The 22,734-nt window shown below is 47.7% G+C and overlaps 1 protein-coding gene across 1 annotated transcript in view; it reads right to left on the reverse strand.

Annotated features, from left to right (window-relative positions):
- FAM171A1 (family with sequence similarity 171 member A1) overlaps positions 1–22,734 on the reverse strand; it is an 84,511-nt gene that overhangs the window by 20,864 nt on the left and 40,913 nt on the right. Inside the window, exons 4-5 of the mRNA XM_024750071.1 lie at positions 13,115–13,273; positions 8,420–8,596 (exon numbers count right to left, since the gene is read on the reverse strand). Of these exons, the coding sequence (XP_024605839.1) occupies positions 8,420–8,596; positions 13,115–13,273 (336 nt within the window). The remainder of the gene's footprint in view (positions 1–8,419; positions 8,597–13,114; positions 13,274–22,734) is intronic.

Consider the following 22,734-nt stretch of genomic DNA (forward strand, 5'->3'; position numbering starts at 1 on the left):
ATATATATATATATATATATATGTATGTATGTATATATATATACACATATATGCATGTGTACATATATACATACATACATATATACACACATACATACATATATACACACACACAATGGACTATTACTCAGCCATAAAAAAAGAATGAAATAATGCCATTTGCAGCAACATGGATGGACCCAGAGATTATCATACTAAGTGAAGAAAGCCAGACAGAGAAAGACAAATACCATATGATATCACAGATATGTGAAATCTAAAAAGAAAAAAGAAAGGGAGTACCTCTACATTTCTCTCATGAGTAAACTTTCAGTTATCCAGCAGTCAGGAATGAAAGTATTTGAGTTAGCATTAAAATGTGGATTTAGTTTTCAAATAGAAGTCCCATGGAACTTAAAAAGAATTTCATTTTTCTTTAAGAGTTTGAAATCGTGCCCTATAACCAAGGTGTTATCACTGAGCATCAGCGATCACTCGGGGCCAAATGCTGGAAGGTTGCCTGGATAACAGTACATAGAGACTGTGACTGAATCAGGCACGCTGTTCGGCCCTGCAGATGGAGAATACACTTGCATTTTAATACTAAGTGGTAAGAGCTTCCCTGTTGAATGTATCTCAGATCAGAGGGTCACAAACATTTTCTGTAACAGTCCAGGTAGCAAATACTTTTCAGTTTGCGAGAACATACACTCTCTGTTGCAATTATTCAAACTCTGCTGGTGTAGGAAAAACACTCACAGGCCACAAATGAACCAACAGGCACGGTTGGGTTCCCATGTCTTATTCCATTTGGGTTGCTGTAATAAAATAAACTGGGTGGCTTACAAGCAACAGAAATTCATTTCTCACAGTTCTGGAGGATGGGAAGTCCAAGATCAAGGTGCCGGTTGATTCAGTGTCCAGAGAGAGCCTGCATCATTGATTCATGGGTGATGCCTTCTTGCTGTGTCCTCACATGTGGAAGGCGGGAGAAGGTTCTCTGGGGCCCCTGTTATAAGGGCACTAATCCCATTCAAGAGACCTCCACCCTCATCAACTCCAAAGGCCCAACCTCCAAATACTAATGGCTTTGGGGGTTAGGATGTCAACATGCAACTTTTGTGGGGGGGGGAATACAAACATTCAGTCCACAGCACCCAATAAAACTTGATTCAGGGATGCTTACTTTTCATCTAACTTTCATGTGTCTTGAGATACTCTTCTTCTTTTGATTCTTTCTTCAAACATTTAAAAATGCAAAAACCGGACTTCCCTGGTGTTGCAGTGGTTAAGAATCTGCCTGCCAACGCAGGGGACACGGGTTCGATCCCTGGTCCAGGAAGATCCCACATGGTGCGTAGCAACTAAGCCCGTGAGCCACAACTACTGAGCCTGTGCTCTAGAGCCCGCAAGCCACAACTACTGAGCCCGCATGCCACAACTACTGAAGCCCGCATGCCTAGAGCCCGTGCTCTGCAACAAGAGAAGCCACCACAGTGAGAAGCCCGTACACCGCAACGAAGAGTAGCTCCCGCTCACGCAACTAGAGAAAGCCCGCGCACAGCAACGAAGACCCAATGCAGCCATAAATCAATCAGTCAATCAATAAATAAAAATATATAAAATAAATAAATAAAAATATAAAAACCATTCTTAGCTTTCAGGCCACAGTCTGGCGATACTTAATTAGACGAAAAATTCTTAATGGATTCACGAATTGCTATTTCTGTCTGTTAAACATTTTGAAATTGCAATTACTTTGATATACCTCAAAAGTAGATAATTAAAATGTTAAACTGGTTACAAGTGATTATCATATTTGACTTAATCATAAATAGCAGATAATTAGTAAATAGTGAGTGCTATGTGCTTAAGATGTGTTCCTATTTTTTTTTTTCTGATCTTATAATACACTCTTGGAACTTTTCATTTAACTGCAATAATTTAATTTCTACCTAAATAATGATATTGATTACACATAACAGAAAACCCCTTATGAAACATGTAGGCTTCTGCTGAGTTTAGTGAGTTAAAGAACATATGGGTTCTTTGAAATGTCCATCCAATCTTAAAGTTTTCGGAAAACATATTTTAATTCATTTGATCGTTTCTGAATGACTATCCAAATGTTGGCTTTTCTCTGCACACATACAATCTGTTAGAGCCAGGAATTGGCAGTTACATTTTTCACTGTAGATGCTAAGTTAAAAAAGACCCTTTAAGTGGGAAGAGATCAACAACACAATGGAGATTCTCAATGACAAAAGGAATAATGCCACGGGGCTTATTTCCAGAGAGGAAGTAGAGAATTGGATAACTTATATTTCAGAGTCTTTATAACAATGCACATTTCTTTGTTTTCACTGACTTCTATAGTGTATTAATTTCCTTTTGCTCCTGTGATAAATTACCACAAACTTAGGGGCTTAAAACAACACAGATTTATTCCGTTATTGCTCTAGAGGTCAGAAGTCTGAAATCAGTTTCACTGGGCTAAAGTCAGGGTATCGGTAGGGCTGGTTCTTTCTGGAGACTCTGAACGAAGAATCCATTTCTGTGCCTTTTTCAGCTTCTCACGGCTGCCTCTGTTCCTTCGCTTGTGGCCCCTTCCTCCATTTTCAAAGTGCATCCTTCCAATTGCTGCTTCCGTCATTACGTTGCCATCTCCTCTGATTCTGATTCCTCCTGCACCCTGCTTATACAGACCGTTGTGATTACAGTGGGCCCACGAGGATAATCCGGGAGAATTTCCCCATCTCAAGATTCATAACTGAATCACGTCTGCAAAGTCCCTCTATCATATAAGGTCATATTCACAGGGTCCAGGGATTATGATGTGGAGATACTCAAGGGGGGGCATTATTCAGTCTGCCATAGATATCAAAAAAAATTTTTTTATATAAACTTTTGTTGTTTGTGAGCTGTATACAAAATAAACCAATGAGAGCAAGGATGCTGCTTCTCTAGACCTGTGCCATATTGTTATGACATATCTGTGTACGACTCTCTAGTGAAAGCATCCCTGTATTAGGAATACAGCCTTTACCCCAGCCTTATTTATCTATATTCAACTATATACATTCAAAAATGAAGACGCAGGAAGGAGTAGAATCATAGCAGCAGGGTTGGAAGCTCCAGGATGGAGAAAATCCAATATAACCGCTGTTTCTCTAGACAAGCGCTCAAAGCACCGTTCTTTCACTAAACATATATATACACAGATATGTAAAGGTAAATTCTGTGTATAGAGTCATCTTTTTTTTAATTGGAGTATAATTGCTTTACAATGTTGTGTTAGTTTCTGCTGTACCATGAAGTGAATCAGCTACATGTACACATATATCCCCTCCCTCTCGGACTTCCCTCCCACCCCCTCCCCCCATTCCACCCATCTAGGTCATTACAGAGCATGGAGCTGAGCTTCCTATGTTTTATAACATGTTCCCACTGGCTATCTATCTTAACGCACGGTAGTATGTATATGTCAATCCCCATCTCCCAGTTCGTCCCACCCTCCCTTCCCCCACTGTGTCCACATGTCTATTCTCTAAGTACCAGTGTTACATTGTAATATCTTAAACCGCCTTGAATCTTAGAACACATAAAAGCTCCCGATCTGATTCAATCATTTAGCAAGCATTCTGCTTAGACACCTAGCAAGTGCCAGGGCCTGTGTGTGATCATGAAGACTCAAAGATGAGGAAGACTCAGTGAGGACACAGATAATAACTGAGACACTGCAAGGCCATGTCTTCACAGACTTCTAGTGCCGCTGCTGAATGGACAACATGCTCGAGAGAAACCAAACTACTGTTCAGCACATGGAGAAAGGGATTTCAGAGGAGAGGTCCTGCTCACACAATGTGACAAGCGATGAGGGAGACCCAGGCGCATCCAGGGACCGGCAAACGGTTTGGTGTGGCAGTGGTGGAGGGTGTGCAGGGAACAGAGGCTGGGAGTGAGCTGGAGAGCTAGGCAGGGACCAGCTCTGCAGAGATCTGTGTGCCGTGCCAACGAGCGTGGACAGCCTCACGATGAGTACCTCTGAGATGTTCTCATGTGGGGAAGGGGTCTGTGCTTCTGAAAGACAGCCCAAGCAGCAACCCAGAAGTCCTGGTGGAGGGAAGGAGAGAGGAAGACAGGCAGACGGCTGCAGGAATTGGCCAGAAAAGAGGGAAGAGTCTGCACCCAGACAGACGTAACCAGAGAAGGAGAGGAGAAGGTAGGTTGGAGAAACGCTGATTTGACATCAACATGACCTTGCAAGGGACCAGACGTGGCTGCCGGTGAGGCAGGGAGGTGAAACAAAAGAGTAAATGGGGGTTAACTCGGGGGTTTCTACTTGGATGGTCTGGTAGATGGCACCCTTAACCAAGAGAGGAAACACAGAAATGAACAGGGGTAGGGGTTGAAGTGAAGCGAGTCAGTGGGTCCGTGTCAAGCACGTGAATCTGAGTTTCCCGCAGGACATCCGAAGATGGAGGCCTAACGGACAGTCAGGAGCACAGATCAGAGAGCAGACGTGGCTGCACGGGGTGGCTGTGGGAGTGTGAGAGGCAGGTGGATGGCCCAGCGACTGCGTGTGAAGGACGTCAGGAGCTGGGCGTGGGGCAGAGCCCATATGACAGGAGACGAGGACCCCAGGGACACTGAGCCACAGAGCCGAGGGAGGCGGGCCTTCCTCTCTAGAGAAAGGAAACCCTCCAATGCTGCAGACACGTCCAATGGGATGAGCAGGTCACCTGATTCCACCGTCAGGCAGCTGCTGGTTAACTTCATGACTGTGGTTTCAGGAGAGCGGAAGGTAGAAGCGGGACTGCAGCGGGCCAAGAAGTGGAAGCAGCACATGGAGAACAGTCCTTCAAGAGATCTGGGCTGGGGCTTCCCTGGTGGCGCAGTGGTTGGGAGTCCGCCTGCTGATGCAGGGGACGCGGGTACGTGCCCCGGTCTGGGAAGATCCCACATGCCGCGGATCGGCTGGGCCCGTGAGCCATGGCCGCTGGGCCTGCGCGTCCGGAGCCTGTGCTCCGCAACGGGAGAGGCCACAACAGGGAGAGGCCCGTGTATCGCAAAAAAAAAAAAAAAGAGATCTGGGCTAACGGGAATCTGGGAAAGTGGTTTAGAGGTCACAGTTTGAGAAACCCTTCTGCAGAGGAGGGGAGACCTTTGTTCCCTGAATAAACTCTTTGGGTGTACCATGTACCAGGCACTGAACTGAGCTTCTTACAAATAGTAACTCATTTATTCCTTGGGGTGCTTAATTTGATGTGTCAACTTGGCTAGGTCACAGCAACCAGATATTTGATCAAACATGCCTGGAGGTTGCTGTGAAGGTATTTTAAAGATGAGATTAACAATTAAATCAGTAGACTGAGTAAAGCAGATTACGCTTCCTGTAGGTGGGCCTCATCTAATCAGTTGAAGGTCTCCAGAAAAGGCTGACCTCCTCCAAGGAAGAGGAAATTCTGCCAGCACATGGCCCTTCAGATTCAAACTGCAACATCAGCTCTTCTCTGGGTCTCCAGTCTGCTGGGCCACTGCAGATTTTGAACTTGCCAGCCTCTTCAAGTGCATAAGCCAATACTGTAAAATAAATCTCTCTCCCACCCCTTCTCTCTCTCTCTCTCTCTCTCTCTCTGTCTCTCTCTCTCTCACACACACACACACACACACACACACACACACAGACACACACACACATCCTACTGGTTCTGTTTCTCTGGAGAACTCTGACTGATAAACACACTCTTCATAACAGCACTAGGTATTGATACTATTATTATCCCCATCTCACAGTTGAGCAAACTATGGCACAGAGAGGTTAAACAACTTGGCCAGGGCCACACAGCTGATGGCCATCAGAGCTGGAATTCCAACCCATTGTGCCTCAGTGTTGCTGCTCTTAACCACACGCTCTACTTCAGAGCACTGCCCTGGCACGCTGGGGCCCAACCTGGACGGACAACGGTGAGCGGAAGACTGTACAAGGGACGGAGAGCCTCGATCAATGTGCATCTCGTACAAGTGAGGAAACAGGACAGGTGATTCGCCCAAGGTAGGCCTTAGAGTTTTCCAAGTGGCAGATCCAGGGTTTCAGAAGTCCAAGGGCAAGCTTTCCCCTCTCTTTCCTACTTTCTTTCCCTGCTTTGTTATCCACGTCCTTTCCTCCCTTCAGAATTCCCGTCTTCCCCAGGGGTTCCCTCAAGTCCCTTTCTCCCGGAGCCCAGGGCTCCTTACATCCTGATCAGGACCATGTGCCTCAAGAAGTCACCAAGCCGTGGAGAACACACGCCAATGACAAAGTGCCCACATGACCCAGTGCCACATGTCCACGCAGCAGCACGATCCTTCTAACAACATCAAGTTCGGTGCATCTGGTGAAGCCGATGAATTCCACACAAATAATTATGCGGTCTGTTAGTAACCGGAAAACAAACAAAACAAACCCCAACTCCCCCCGAACTCCAGAAAGCCCAACAAGCATTTATTTCCAAATATAAATTCCTAGAACTAGAGTTTGACTACTCAAGGAAATTAGGTGTCTCTGAAAATACATTTGACACCAAAAATCCCCCAAGAATTTTCATGCGTGGTCTAACAGTTTAAAACTCTGAATGGGGTTATTTGAAAACCGGTCTTTTCAAGTTTGACTTTCAAGTTTGGGATTCAGAGCCAACGGGGTATAGGGACCAATGTGCTGTCCAAACCCGAAACACAAGCACGTACTTCTTCCCACATTCTTACTACGAATGTCAACTGTAAAACCTCCTGGAGGAAAATTTGGAAATATGTATTAAAACCTTTAGAATGTTGTACTTTTTGAAGTCAGCAATTCCACTTCTTCTACGATTTTATCCTCAGGAAACAATCATGGCCGTGTATAAAGATTTTGCTACGAAGGTATTTATCACAACGTTGGTAAGAAGAGTAAATTTTTTTTCTAACTTAGGGGATTGAGCAACTGAATTATGACATAAACATATAAGGGAATACCATGCAGTCTTAATACTGACATTGCAGAATGACGGCTGCTATGGAATAATAATGCTAGGGAAAGATGCTCATGACATACAAATGGTTTTCAAAGGCAAGTTATAAAACAGTACATAGCGTATAATCCCCTTTCTGTTAAATGTGTATTTTTGGAAGGCAGTCCCTAAGAGGGCCAAATGAACCCCCCCCCCACTCCTGGTGTTCACACACCCGTGTGGTCCACCCCATACTGTACCAGCATCGGGCTCTGCGACCACCAGCATATGGAAAGAAGGGAGCGGAGGCCACTTTGACCTTAGGTGATAAAAGACGGTGACTTCCATTTTGCCCATGTGTGTTTTTGTACTTTCTGTTTATTTGTAAATTTCTCTTGGGTCACTTGCTCTATTGGAAGCAAGCTGTCACGCTGCAAGTGGCCCTGTCGGGACGCCCACGTGGCAAGGCACTGAAGCCTCTGGCCATCAGCCAGTGAGGAGTTGGGGCCTCAAAGCGTGCGTGCAGTCCCTGTTGAACCCTGAGATGAACTGGTTGACAGTCTGACTGCAACTTTCTAGAGACCCTGACCCAGAGCCACCCAGCTAGGCTGTGCCCGGGTTCCTGACTCTCCAAAACTGTGAGACAACAGATGTTCACTGCTGTTTAAAGCTACGAGTTTTAGGGCCATCTGTTACGCAGCAAAAGATAACTAATACATACATCCATAGTGCAACGGTGGAAGGAAATACAGGCTCACTTTGGAGATGCTGTGGGTGCGGTTCCAGACCCGCTGCAATATATCAGACATCGCAATAAAGCAAGTCTCGTGAATCTTTCGTTTCCCGGTGCGTTCAAAAGTACGTCACACTATACTGTAGTCAATTAAGTCTGCGATAGCATCATGCCTGAGAAACCAATGTACATATTTTAACTAAAAAATACTTTATTGCTAAAAAATGCTCACCATCATCTGACAACACAGGGTCGCCACAAATGTTCCATTTGTATAAAACGCAGTGTCTGCGAAGTGCGATAAAACAAAGTGCAGCAGAACGAGGTCCGCCCTTAATCCAAAATACCGTGAGTGGGCTTCTCCACATGTGGGATCATGGGTAATTTTTATTTTCTTTTTTTTTTTTTGGTACAATATTGGCAATGTTTTTTTCTTTTTTCAAACACAGGACCAAGAGAGATCATGTGACCATCTAAAGACTAAAAGGATAAAGGTTAGGAGAGCCAATTTAGTTCTAATAACCTTTAAAGATTCTTTTCAGGCAAATTAGCTTAAATGTGAAAAAAAACCCAACTCCAAAGAGCGTGTAAGACATACCCACTAGAAGCCATGCAATGCACCATCAACAGCAGCGTTCAATAATTTCAAGGAAAAGGAACTTGCACAGGCTTCTTAAAAGGGAAATCAGACAGTAACGAAGTTATCTGTAGCCGATCCCTGGTACAGGAGCCTGCTTACCTAGCTTCTGGTCAAACCGCCACGCTGTGACATAGGCATTGTGCCTCAGACTGCTCTGTGTGGCCAGGGGCACGGTGACATAAATGGGGCCATCCACCAGCACCGGCGTTCCATCATTGCTGAGCAAGTGCACGCTGACGGCTGTGACGGGGGTCAGGTCGTACCTGGTGCCGTTTCCTGGAAGCAAGAGACATTCTCCATCACGTGCACACACAGGACTTACATGGGGCTGCAGAAACTGTTCACAGAGAAATATCATAGCTACCATCTACTGAGGACTGGGCCTCCTATAAGCCAGGGACTCCATTCAGCATCTTACACACATAATCCTCACCATGACATTCTAAGGTGGGTAAAATTCCCATCTTACACATAAACAAACTGAGGTTCAGAGAGGGTAGTAATAAGAGCTGGTCTTCGGATATAGGCCAGTTTGAATCTGCAAACCTGATCCAAGCTTGGGTTTGCAGATTCTAACCACTGTGCTGTGCTTTCAAAAAGGGCCTCAAGGGACTTCCCTGGTGGTCCAGTGGTTAAGACTCTGAACTCCCAATGCAGGAGAAGCGGGTTCGATCCCTGGCCAGGGAACTAAGATCCCGCAGGCTGCTCCCCTCCCCCAAAAAACAAGGGCCTCAAAAGAGAAGGGACTGTCTATAATGGGAGAAGAGGTGTGTGTGGAAATCCCTGAAATCAACATCTATACAAAGTGAGCACTGCACACATGTTAATTACCTGGCAGGTCACCATAATGGAACCAAATGATTTAAATCAGAGACTGCCGAAAAAAAAAAGGAGTGAATTTCTTCAAGCAGTACTTCAAAATATTAACTTACTGCTACGAAAAGTACACTACTGAAAACTTGGATCTGAAATATTTATGAGTTATTTTGGTTGCCACTGTTATTTTGATCTGTTTAAAAGGAATTTAACATACCAATTATTTTGCATTAGAGCCTTGTATCCAAGCCAATGCTTGAATGACTGTCTACAGATAAACTGGGGAACGCTTATGAGAGCAATATTATATTTATATAGCTAAGCGGTCCATTTGAGAAGAACTTTTCTCCAGTGAAATATATCATACAAAATGTATTCGGTCATAATTTAAAATCTTCCCTTGAACACGATGAAAACACACTGATAGAAAAATGTAAGCTACATTAGAACACCATTTATAGGATTTCTTAGTAAGCTACTTATATACTCACCTACCTATCAACTAACTACCCAAGCTAATGCAAACCTCCAAGGAGGACTAAATTTAAACATTTAAAACAAATCTGGTGAATTTTAGAGTCTGAACAACCAGTGGGAGCTAAACCCTTTGTAGAGCAATCTCTATACGACTAATGTTAGCACTATCTTTTATGATTCATGCCCATCTCTGTTTTCCAGTGAAGGGAAAGGCATGGAAATGAGGATTTCATCCAAAGGTCCACGTTGGAAGCATAGATTCAAGTTCCGAAATCTTTTTATCCTGTGGCCATTTGATTTTAGGGTGAAGAAAGACCAAAGCACAGAATTTACCATCTTTCTGGTCAAACTACCTTGTGGATGGAGGACCTCAATGTGTCCATTGCCCTAAGGCAACACAGAAGCAAAGCCAGGTCTCCAATGTACCTCTTTAGGCTCTGTTAGACTCTCTAGATGAGACAGGACTTAAAACAAAGAGAGATTAAGTAATTTACTAGACTTTACATACACAATTTAAAGATAATGTTTTCAATCAGGAAGCACTGCTTCTTTCATCAAACCCGAGGTAGGAAGTCTGCCCGGGGAAGCTGCAGGTAGAGCAGAAAGGTGCTCCAGACCCATCATCCTTTCGTCCCACTTAACACTGCCTCTTGATTCCCAGAGATGGCATCCCCATTGTCCCCACTCATCCCCTTTCGAGACTTCCTTCCTATAATCTTGCACATCCCTGGCCCAGGAAGCCAGGGTCCCAGTATCAGATCCGCCACCGACTACTTATGTGGCCTCTGGCGAGTTACTTCCCTGCTCCGGGGTCCGTTTTTCTCATCTGCAAAACTAAGGAGGTTGGACTAGATGCTTTCCTGCGAGGCTACAGAAAGGAACGAACTCGACTATAAACATTCAGAAGTAAGAACGGCACTGCAGAAAGGGGCATATTCTTTTAAAGCAACATGCCCTAGGTGCATGTGCTTTAATGTTCTTTACAATGTTCTCTGTTAGAAGACATCACAGGCAATTATACCTGCTCTCCTGAGGCCTCTTTCCTCTCTCACTGCTTCCACTCCATGCCTTCCAGATGACAGTCTACCCTCCCACTTTCTTTATTCTGGACATACTTTGAAGGGCTACACTGTTTTCCTTCCAGCCCTCATTATTAGAGGGCAACACAACACTGAGTTCTCTATATAAGGAGTCTCTCCTTCCTGTTCATCTTGATGTTACCTGACTCCCATCATGTCCGAAGAAAGACAGGTGTCTGTCAGGCAAAAGCAGCAACCATGGACCCAGCTAGGAGGCCACCAATTCATCACTTAGAACAAGAGGGGTTTTGCTCGGATAGCATCTCCGGTTCTGTTTGGCTTTGGACATTGGTCATACTACTGACTCCTCTGCTTTCTTGGATCTACTAGCAGAAGTAATTTCTTGAAAACCCCTCGGGAGCGTCACGGAACAGGTCTGCGCTTTCTTGGCAACCACAGGGGAGAGCGTATGAGGGTGCACGGGAACGACCAAGTGAGGAAGGGACTGAAACCTCCACATGGCTGCGTTTCTCTGTCTACAACTCTGGATCCCTCCAAAGGGGGGAAATAAACAACCCCCCTTAGGACACGGCAGGGAAACCAGCCTCTTTCCAACTGCATTTGTGGCCTCTGTTTATTTTGCTGAATTCTGGTGATAACCTGTCACCTCACACTGGTTTGTGTGGTCCAGGCTCTCACACTAAGTTGAAATCTGTTAGATGCGGTTTATGAAACTGGAGGCCAACGTGGGACAGAAGAGAATCCCTAGTTGATGGGCTGCTGGGGTGCTAGGCAGACACCACACTGCCCTTCCTTGGCAGGAGGTCTGATTCTTCCTAGGTCAACTGGCCAGTTATTTCAGTGGAAAACAAATTGAATGTAACCTTCCGAAGACCTCCTCTCTTCCGTCTGAAATAAGAGAGTGATTTTAAAATAAAACAAACTCCTCTAAAAATCAATAGTCCTATGTCTTCTCTATCTTACTGTCGTCTCGGATTTCATAATTTATTCAAGAGCTCTTGGAATTGGGGCACAGAAAAAAAACTGAATGAGCTCCAAGGAACGAGGCTATTCTTCCAACTCGGGGCTTTATGATGGAGGCTGAATGGAGGTTTCGTGATGGCCTCGGATTATCCTGTTCCCCGAAACACTACTTTGCTCCCAGGCCTGTCCATTGAAATGAAAAGTCAACTTTTTTCTTCCCAATAATATTCACTTAAGATGAGCACCATGCAACTTTTTTGGTGGTCAGTGACTGACATATTCATTGCATCATTATCACGCAAACATTCAAGGAAGAAGAAACGTTTCTCAAAACGGGTATCGCAGAGGGAAGAAAAGCAGGTAACTAATCACCACGTGAGCCTGATCTGTAACCAGACGTTTATTAACATTCTATAAAACTGATCAGATGTGGCAGGTATAAAAAGCTTTTGCAGAACGATCAGTTTCTGTAAACTAGACAATTAAGTGAAATTCAATCAGTGTCCCTGGGAAATGCAGTAACGTACTCACCTAGCGGGATTTAACCCAGAACAGCCTTTGGTTTTCAAGTTTATGTTGGGACTCGTGTAAAGTGTTGGGGAAAAGAAGAGGGGGAGACAGGAAAATGATTCAGGGCTTGAGACTCGGCCACCATCCATTCACCAAAAGGAGGACCGGGGACCACGTCAGCACCGAGCTCTGTCGGCCGGGAACGGAGGTAAGGGCGGTCTTTCACTGGTAAGGAACGATTACCTATTTTCTGGCTGGTGGCTTTTAGTTTCTGTGATCTTTGAGCAGTGTGTGTCCTGCCAGCCTAGGGTGAGAATGACCAAGCGGACTCAGAGGCCTTCCAGGAGATGTTTCAAAGCCTCACCACTCTTCGCAGAGGGGAAGGCAAAGAGAGGGCAAACTCAGAGAAAGGGAGGTCGTGAGAAAAGGCTGGATGGACTCAGCCGGTGGAGCCCAGAGGCTCCCTGCCCGCCAAGTGCTCCCTGTACTGGTGGGAGGGGGCATGGTGTGTTCGTCCGGGAATCAGGCCCAGGGCCACCCCCGCCCCTCCCAGCTGTGACACGTGCCCAGGGTCGGGGGCGGCGGGCGGCGGGGACAGTGCATCTCCACACAGCTGGGCAGGCTGCTCCACCAAATACACGTTCCAGGGGCAAGTGGGGCGAGGCTGAGAACAGGGGGACAGAAAGCCTCTAACTCTGATCGGACACTTCAAAAAATTCAATTAAAAGAACTTCTGGGAATTAAATATACTTCATTGGCCAACGGAGAGCTCAGGCAAATGGTACCAAGAGAGAGGCTCAGGGAGACAAGCTCATGAAAGTGGCGCAGGCTGAAGTCCTCAAATGACACTTTCAGTGCCCTTGAACTTGTAGACAACAGATTTGCCCTTCTGCACCTCGGGTTGGGTTCTCCCACTTATAAAGATACAAACGCATATAAAGATGCAAACGCAGACTGCCCGGCTGGAAAGAAACGAGCCTCGAGTTACCTGTTCCGTTTCCATCTAGTCCCCGCAAATAAGGAAAGCCGTCCACCTCCGAGGGGGAGCCGGCGGCCGTGAGAAAGGCTGTCAGGTCACTGTAGCTGGTGTTCTCGGGCAGCCGCAGAGCTCTCCTCTGGAAATGCACGCGAGGCTGCGGCCGGGCACCTGCGGAAATGAACCCTGGAGTTACCTCTCGGAGGGGCGGTTTCTGTTTCCAGAAAACGCAAACCCCGGAAAAGCTCCTCTAAGGTTTCAGCGTGGCTTCCCCGTCTCCACTCCTCTCGACATCCCCTCACATCGCCCATTCTCGCGGGCACAGAGATGTGACAGCACGTTATTATGGGGAGAGAAATAACAGCCCATTGTCACGTTTGCTTTGACACAGAACGTTATTTAGGTTTTCCACAAAAAGCTCTGTTTGTGAGCAGTCTTTTCACTGCCCAGCCTTCGCCTATGGGTAGGGGTAGCATTGTGGGAAAAAGTCCACGTAAGTGAAATGAGTAGATGACAATCTCTTGATACAAACAAGGCAGGAGAGACCCTTTGACACCGTTACAAACACATCCTTAGTCTTCCTGGTAAAATCTGGTCCAAGCTGAAGCAGAGCAGGGCAACAGACCAGCAGCTGGAGAAGAAACTGCAAATAAGAACCCACAGTAATGAGTCCTTTCCCTTCGGCGGACGCAGCCTTTTGGCATTCTATCTACTCCGGTGGGTGCGTCTGACTCGCGACGGATCATGTTACAGATTCTATGGTGAGCCTCTTGAAAGGATGTGAGAACTGCTCTTTTCAGCAAACTCAACTCTGCAGGATGGCTTGAGCCAGTGACCCTGTTACGCAGTTACCTTGGGACACCATACGCAGTTTGACTTTGCTCCAGGTCTTATTTTGACTGTAAAACCTGAACCCGTTTTTATCTATTGCTGTAGCGAGGGTCACAAGACGCAGACGTGCTATATCAGTTTGCACACACAACCAGCAAAAACATTGTGAAGACAAAAATGAATAGAGATGGGAGTTGGAGCATTTCCCGATGGAAGTACACATCTCTCTGGGTTAAAATAAAGTGGTTCCTTGGACTTCCCTGGTGGTGCAGTGGTTAAGAATCTGCCTGCCAATGCAGGGGACACGGGTTCGAGCCCTGCTCTAGGGAAGATCCCACATGCCACGGAGCAACTAAGCCCGTGCACCACAACTACTGAGCCTGCAAGCCACAACTGCTGAGCCCGTGTGCCACAACTACTGAAGCCCGTGTGCCTAGAGCCCGCGTTCCGCAACAAGAGAAGCCACCACAGTGAGAAGCCCAGGCACCGCAACGAAGAGTAGCCCCCGCTCGCCACAACTAGAGAAAGCCCGGGTGCAGCAACAAAGACCCAACGCAGCCAAAATCAAATTAATTAATTAAAAAAATAAATAAAGTGGTTCCTCAAACGTGGTGGTCTGCCCTGATGTTCTGGTCATCATATATCCCACCCCAGCCTTGAGGGAGGCCACGTTTCCCTGTGGTCGGCTGGGGGCTTCCTCTTCCCCACCCAAGGATGTCCTGACACAACAGCCCTGCCCAGAGTTCATGGTCTTTATGTCTACACCAAGGTTCCTCTTCACCCTGGATCAGAAATTTTTAAAGGGGACTTACCTAGTGGCACAGTGGTTAAGACTCCGCGTTCCCAATGCAGGGGGCCCGGGTTCGATCCTTGGCCAGGGAACTAGATCCCACATGCATGCCACAATTAGGAGTCTGAATGTCGCAATTGGGGAGCCCGTGTGCTGCAACTAAGGAGCCCTCGAGCCACAACTAAGGAGCCTGCCTGCTGCAACTAAGACCCGGTGCAACCGAAGATATTAATAAATAAATATTTTTTTAAAAAAGAAACTTTTAAGGGAGGAATAAGCCTATCAAGAAGTGTTCTAGGGGAATTCTCTGAAGGTCCAGTGGTTTGGACTCTGCTTTCACTGCTGAGGGCCCGCGTTCAATCCTTGGTCAGGGCACTGAGATCCTGAAAACTGCAAAATAAAATAAAATAAAATAAAAAGCAGTGTTCTAGAATAACGGAGCTCTGGAGCTCCAAGGATCAACTAATCCAAGTCTCTTCTGACAGGTGAGCCCACAAAATGGACTCACCACCAACACAGACTTACGGGGTGGGCTGCCTTGACCATGTATGACCAAGGCGGTCATGACGGCACCTGAAAATCACTGACTGCATTTCTCAGATGACTGGCTCTCCATAAACACTGGCCCAGCTCTAGATCCCATGGGAGCCAGGTGCCCAAACTCACAACAGTCCTATCTGAAGCTAAGTGGACATGGACGTCGGTCCTGTTCTAGACCATCGATGCCCTTTCTTGGTCCCTAAAACAAAACTCTGGCGATGCACCGGCATCCACATAGCTGAATCTTCTCACTTTCAGCTCTTGCGAGTCTGCTCTTTTCGTCCTCTGATTTCACATGACAGCAACGCCTTCCTGCTGTCACCTCCTCGGTCTGCGCAGGGCTCAGATGCCTCATGCTCGCAGGGGGTGGGGCGTTCTCCACGCCGGCCCCGAGCATCGTGCCTCACCCGATCCCTTTTCCCCCAGCCCGCTTCCCGCACATGCTGTCTGCCTCTTTCCTTCTTCTCCGAGCTGCCCTCAGAGACGGAAGGTCAAAGTGAACCCTTTCTCGTCCATCTCCTCACCCCCAGCTACGTGACAACATTCTCTCCTCCTGTTATCATTTTCTTTCAATGCTAGTGACTGTCCTGCGATTTGTTTCCTCTTCTCCACCGTTCTTCAGCCTATACAATGCTGCTGCCACCTGGGTTTCATGCACTGGCAAACGGGGAACTCGCTACTAGGAAGGACAGAAGGGCGTGTCTGCAGCGTGATGGCGCAAAAAGGGGCTTGTTCTCACAAGGGTCAAGGCAGAAAGCAGGGGCCAGGCGGGTTACCCCAGAACACCGTGGGTCCTGTGTGCCCCTCCGGGCCCCGTGAGATGGGCAGGTTGAAGTCACCGTGAAGGCCCCTTTGGCTGAAAGGAAGAGAACCCACTCATCCTGGACCAAGGAAAAGGGGACGTTGCTGAAAGATGAAGGGGAGTCCTGCTGAGCGCCAGGAAACTAGCCCAGCCAGGCCTTATGGGGACCAGCCTGGGACCCAGACACCACAACCGAGGCTGTTCCCAGCTCTCGGGCCACTGGGCGTCTCATTCCCATTCTTTTTTTTTTTCTGATTTTAAATTTTAATAAATTGAAGTTTAAAGAAGTCCTCCTTAAATTCGATTTAAAATGGTATCCCTTTCAGATTGAGGGAGATTTTAAAGAGGTGGCTACTTTTGTCATTGGTTCCTCATTTTTTTTTTAATGTTTTTTACTCTATTGAGAGATGTTAGGTTTTAGTTCTTCTCATTTATTCATTTTTTGGCTGCGTCGGGCCTTAGTTGCGGCACATGGGATATTTCTTTGCAGCGCGCAGCCTTCTCTCTAGTTGTGGCGCTCTGACGCCTGTGCAGGCTCAGCAGTTGCGGTGCGTGGGCTCTCTAGTTGAGGCATGCAGCCTCAGTAGTTGTGGCGCATGGGCTCCAGAGCATGTGTGATCTCTAGTTGAGGCATGCAGCCTCAGCAGTTGTGGCGCGCAGGCTTAGTTGCCCCGTGGCATGAGGGATCTTAGTTCCCCGACCAGGGATCGAACTGGAGTCCCCTGTGTTGCAAGATGGATTCTTAACCACTGGACCACCAAAGAGGTCCCAGTTCCTCATTTTTTTTAGTTGAAGTATAATTTATTTACAATATTGTGTTAGTTTCAGGTGAACAGCAAAGTCATTCAGTTATATGTATATTTTTTCATATTATTTTCCATATAGATTACAAGATATTGAATATTATTCCCTGTCTTATACAGTAGGTCCTTGCTGCTTATCTATTTTATATATAGTAGTGTGTGTCTGTTAATCCCAAACTCCTAAATTATCCCTTACCCCCTCCCCTGCTCTTTCCCCTTTGGTAACTGTGAGTTTGTTTTCTATGTCTGTGAGTCTATTTCTGTTTTGTAAATAGATTCATTTGTATTATTTTTTTAGATTCCACATATAAGTGATATCACATATCATCACAGTTCAGTGTCTTTCTGTCTGTCTCTGTGTATGTGACTATTTCTCTCTGCCCCTGTGCGTGCTTCTCTCTCTGCCTTTTTGTCTCTGTGTGCATGTCTCTGCCTCTGTCTCTCCCTGGCACACCATGTGTTTCAGTGGGAGACGCACCTCTCCCCACTCCTCTTCCCCTGCTGCCCCCCTTCCCTTTTCTGTGCAGAAGAATTCACTCCCTGAACAGACACCGTGTCTGTCCCCCACTTCTGGAGGAGTGGGGGGCACAGAGGGGCGATGCTGGGGCAGGTTTACTCGAAGAGGGCGTGGCTGGTCCAGCTGCTTTGACACACGCTGGGAACACACGCTGTGATGCCCCTGGGGGACTGAACACAGGAGCACGGGCTCTGCCTGATGAAATGCCCCGAGAAACGTCTGAGGGGTGTAAGGGTCGAAGTACTCTGAGCCGCAGCGTAAATACGATCTAAAGTGGGTACGTGTCAGGTTGGGGGGTGGTTATGCTCTTAAGTCTAAGTTTATGGATTAAAGCTGCTGAGTTCCCACACATTTCAGGAGGGGGACCTGACTGGGTGGGGAGAGGAGGATGGAGGGGGACAGGTCTGTCCCTCTTCTGTGGATGCCTCTCCTCCACACTCCCCACAGCAGCTGTGTCATCCTCCTTGGGGTTCCACCATTATCCCCCAAATGCTCAGACCCAACTCTACTAAAAACACTGGGGTGGGCTTCTCTTTGCGGTGGCTTCTCTTGGGAGCACGGGCTCTAGGCACGTGGGCTTCAGCAGTTGCGGCATGTGGGCTCAGTAGTTGTGGTTCACAGGCTCAGTAGTTGTGGCGTACGGGCTTAGTTGCTCCGCAGCGCGTGGGATCTTCCCGGACCAGGGCTCGAACCCGTGTTCCCTGCATTGGCAGGCGGATTCGTAACCGCTGCGCCACCAGGGAAGCCCCCTCCAGCTGCACTTTAAAATCTTTTTTCCCTCTTCTCTGCTGCCTCTTCTGCCCCTGCCCTCCCCCAAGGTCAACCCGAGTTTCCTAACTTTTGCTTGTTTTATTGCAAGACGTGACTCGATCCACTATTCTTGCCTTCATCAAAAACCTCTCTCCAGAAGCTTTTCCTCCCCAACCAACACATATACTCCTTTCTTCCTCAGCTAGAAAAACCACAGCAAGACACCACTTTCGCTCTTATCCCCGTAAGCCTCCTCTCTTTCCCCTCAACGCCCAGGGACATGGCTTTCACCCCCCTCCCCCACGCCGCCCTTGGAAATGTCACCTGATGACTGTATAATCTGCAAACCCGTGACCCTGGCTCGCCTTCCTGCCTCCAGCTACTCACAATGATGCGCGCTGTTCCGCGCCCCCGTGCGGGGTCACGGTGCTGCACTCCGCTCTCCCCAGAGTAGCCGGCTTTTTCCTCTATGAGTGCTTGTTTCTCCTCCTGCTTCGGATGCGAGAGCTCCTGAAGGCTCACCACAGTCGCCTCTGCTGTTCCTGACTCTCTCCTGACTTGCCTGACTCTCCTCCCTGCTGGAGCCTCACCAGTTACCTTCCGGTCGTGCCGGGGACTCCACGCCTGCATTCCCGCCGCCTCCTCTGCACCTCGATTCGGATGCCCGTCAGACACTGAAGTCATCACTACCTTCTGTCCAACTTAACAAAGCCCCGCTCCTCCCCGACACCTGTGTTTGACTCCAGGTTGCCACCATCGCTTTTCGTCACACAAGTGCCAGGACGGCCTAATCTTCCCTTATCAACGTTTCTAGCATCTTCTTTTCCCTCCGTCCTGCCTCCACCCTACTCTACCCTGTGACGTGACCCCTCAACTATTGCAAAAGTCTCCTAACTTCCCCTGTGCTTCAGCCTCACCCCTTTCCCGCCTCATCTACTGATGGTTCTCCAGTTCCACTCTCATCACCGCCTTTCCCCACCCAGAAACCTTCAATGGATCCACCGCTTCCCAAATTAACAGCGGCGACCATCACAGACCAACACAGACCCGAACTGCTGCCCCACTTCTCTCATGGGAGGTGTAGTTCAGCACTTCAGAATTTACAAAGATCTTACATACACATTATTTCACTTAATAATCTACAGCAGGATAAAGGAGGTGTGGTACATGTACACAATGGAATATTACACAGCCATAAAAAAGAACACAATAATGCAGCCATTTGCAGTGACAGGGATGGACCTAGAGATTGTCATACTGAGTGAAGTAAGTCAGACAGAGGAAGACAAATATCCTATGATACCGCTTATGTGTGGAATCTAAAAAAAGGGTACAAATGAACTTGTTCACAAAACAGAAACAGTCACAGATGCAGAAAACAAACTTATGGTTACTGGGGATAAGGGGGGAGAGATAAATTGGGAGATTGGGATTGACATATACACACTGCTATATATAAAATAGATAACTAATAAGGACCTACTGCATAGCACAGGGAACTCTACTCAGTACTCTGTAACGGCCTATATGGAAAAAGAATCTAAAAAAGAGTGGATATACGTATGTGTATAACTGATTCACTTTGCTGTACACCTGAAACTAACACAACATTGTAAATCAACTAGACTCCAATAAAAATTAAAAAAAAAAAAACCAAACCTATAACAATCCCGTGAAGAAGGAGCTCTCTCCTCTCTTTACGGGGTAGGAAACTGAGGCCCAGAGAGGCCCACAGTCATTCTGTTTGCACGAGGCAGAAATGAATTCTTTGAATTCCGACCTCTGTGTCCCTCCCTAGCACACCTGCCCACGTCAGAACAGATGCTCTGCTATTATTGCCCACGGCCCTGATCCTCTGGCCCACGCAGCTCTGCTTCTGCACACGAGCTCACGTTCTTCCCCGCATCTGGAGCTTCTCCGCCTCGTCTCTATTTGCAGATGCTACCCGTCACGCAAGGTGCACCTCCAATGCCACCTCTCCTGTGTGGCCTTTCTGGATCCCACCCCAAGCTCTACACTCCACTTGTGTGTCTCTTACAGAACCCATCTTCCTGCACCTGGTATTGTACTTATTTGTGTATTTGAGCATCTCCCTAACCAGAGGCGCCACGAGAAGAGGACACGTGTAGGAGCATCACTGTGTATCTCTCTCTGTTTCTATCTCTCCTCCACCACCTTTGAGCTGAGTGACTTTGGGGTTTGGGTTCTTTATCTGGAAAGTGGGTGTGGCCCACACCTGTCTCATGATATGGCTGCTAGGATGTTAGCTCAGAACACACGTGCATTGATACGATGCCTCACGCTGCCTCCTGGTACATACCAGGTACGGGATCAGCAATAATTTCCCGTCGCCGTTCCCCGTTTAGATGGCAGCTCCTTAAGAGCAGGTGTTCTGTGAAACCCATGGCACCACGTTCTGGGAACGCTTATAGGATTAAATGTAAAGATGACTTATTCCGGGCAACTCACTGGGTCCTAGGAATGGTCTGTCTCAATTCTGACTAGGTCGCCATCCCTCATTCTCAGCACTATTAACGTTTTGGGCCACAAAGGCACTTCTTTGCTGGGGGACAGGGGCTGTCCTGTGCATTGTGGCATCTACCCACTAGATGCGAGGAGTGGCTCCCAAGCTGTGACATTGCCAGATGCCCCTGGGGGGAAACTGCCCCTGACTGAGAGGATTCCACAAGATACTCTGAGCGTCCTCAGAATGACCCAGACGACACGGACAGAGACTCCTCTGCCGCGGGGCACAGGAAACATGATAGGGAAGAGGATGAAGGTCCTGACATCCTGGGACTCCAGGGTAGAGAAGGTAGTCATGGCAATGGCTGAATCGTCATACCGTTTTGATGCCTAAACAGAGGGTTACGCCCAAAAAGTACAGGAAACACTTCAGCAGAGAACCATCAACCACCCAGGAGAGAAATTCCAGGGGTGACAGACATCTGGACCGTGGCTAGAGGCCAAGGCCTCCCCGTGAGCCCCGTGCAGGCTGCGTGGGCTCCGGACAGAGGGGGAGTCTCGTGAAGGGCCTGGTGCACCGGGGTCAGGAGTCTGAACTCGAGGCGACCTGCAGGGGCGAGAGTCTCCGGGGATTCTTGGAACAGGAATGAAGGAATCGTGTTCGTTTTTACCCAATTCCGACAGCAGAGCTGAGAGGTGGCTGTGGGTAGAGAAATCCTAGAGTCAGAGCATCAGTCAGGCTCTTGTGAGATGTTCGGTGAGAAATGATGTAGCTCGGGGAAGAAAACACAGGAGGTGGCTGGAGCTGAAAGCCACTTTTGGAATGTGGGCGAGGTGGGGAAGGGAGAACCGGGAAGGAGACTGGGAAGCGGTGAACAGGAGACAAGGAGGGAGGGGAAGTGCAGGAGGAAGGACCCCAGCTCGGGGATGCAGGGAGGACGAGGCCACCGGAGCTGGCACGAGAAATCCCTAAAGGAAATTCTCGAGGGCAGACGGCTCCGAAGTTTGAGTGGGAAAGGAAGTGAGGAATAGGGATTAAGATGGGTTTCCCTGGAAGGGCGGGCTTCGTAATTCTGGGAGCTGAGAAAGAACCAGAGGAGAAAGATGGAAGATTCGGCACAAAGAGAGGGAGGTGGCAGGGGAGGAGATTAGATGAGGGATTGACTGTGATGTGAAGAGGCTCCTGGTGGGAGAGGAGCCACAGGGAGACACGTCACAATGTCCTCTTAGAAGGGGATGCGGAAAAGCAGGCCACAGAAAGCAGCCTTCCCCGATGGCCTCTGTGTTCCCTGGAACCATCGTCAAGGTCATGGCTAAGAAGAGGGCACGCAGGTCGGGAGTGTGTGCAGAGCGTGGGAGAGTCTGACAGCACTGCCTGGGGAACAGAAAGGGGACTGTCCTGGGGACCGTAAAGAGAGCAGCGCAGAGGCCCCGCAGGATGGACACTGCTGGTTTGGGTGGTGCCAGCTGGCCTGATGACAGTGCAGCCACGAGCAGCCCGGGGCATCTTGACGGGACTTTCTTATTTACCGTCATCACATTCTGAGTCGACAACGTGCTGTTTCTCCCGAGACAGCGTTAAGGTCTGAGAGAGCCGGCAGTAGAGCAACGACTCCTACCTTATGGTTCATCGTCGTGAGGTTACCTTTTGGAATCACCATCAAACTCCTCCTTGAAAGCTTCCAGTTCCTCAGCAAAGTACAAAAAACTCTCAAAGAAAATGATCCTTATAAAGCAATTGACAAGTGTTCTCTCTTTCCACTCTCCTATGATCTCATTGCAAAGTTTAAAAGCCATTTGCACTATCATATGATCCAGCAATTCTACTCCTGGGTATATATCCGAAGAAAATGGAATGAAAACACTAATTCAAAAAGACACATGCACCCCAATGCTCATAGCAACGTTATTTACAGTAGCCAAGATGTGGAAGCAACCTAAGTGTCCATCAACAGAGGAATGGATAAAGATGTGGTACATATACACAGTGGAATGCTACTCAGCCATCAAACAGAACAAAATAATGCCATTTGCAGCACCATGGATGGACCGAGAGGGTATTAAACTTAATGAAGTGAGACAGACAAATACTGTATGTTTTCACCTATATGTGGAATATAAAAACTAAAACAA

The sequence above is a fragment of the Neophocaena asiaeorientalis genome, unplaced genomic scaffold (genome assembly GCF_003031525.2).
Source record: "Neophocaena asiaeorientalis asiaeorientalis breed wild unplaced genomic scaffold, Neophocaena_asiaeorientalis_V1.1 scaffold4, whole genome shotgun sequence".
NCBI lineage: Eukaryota > Metazoa > Chordata > Mammalia > Artiodactyla > Phocoenidae > Neophocaena > Neophocaena asiaeorientalis.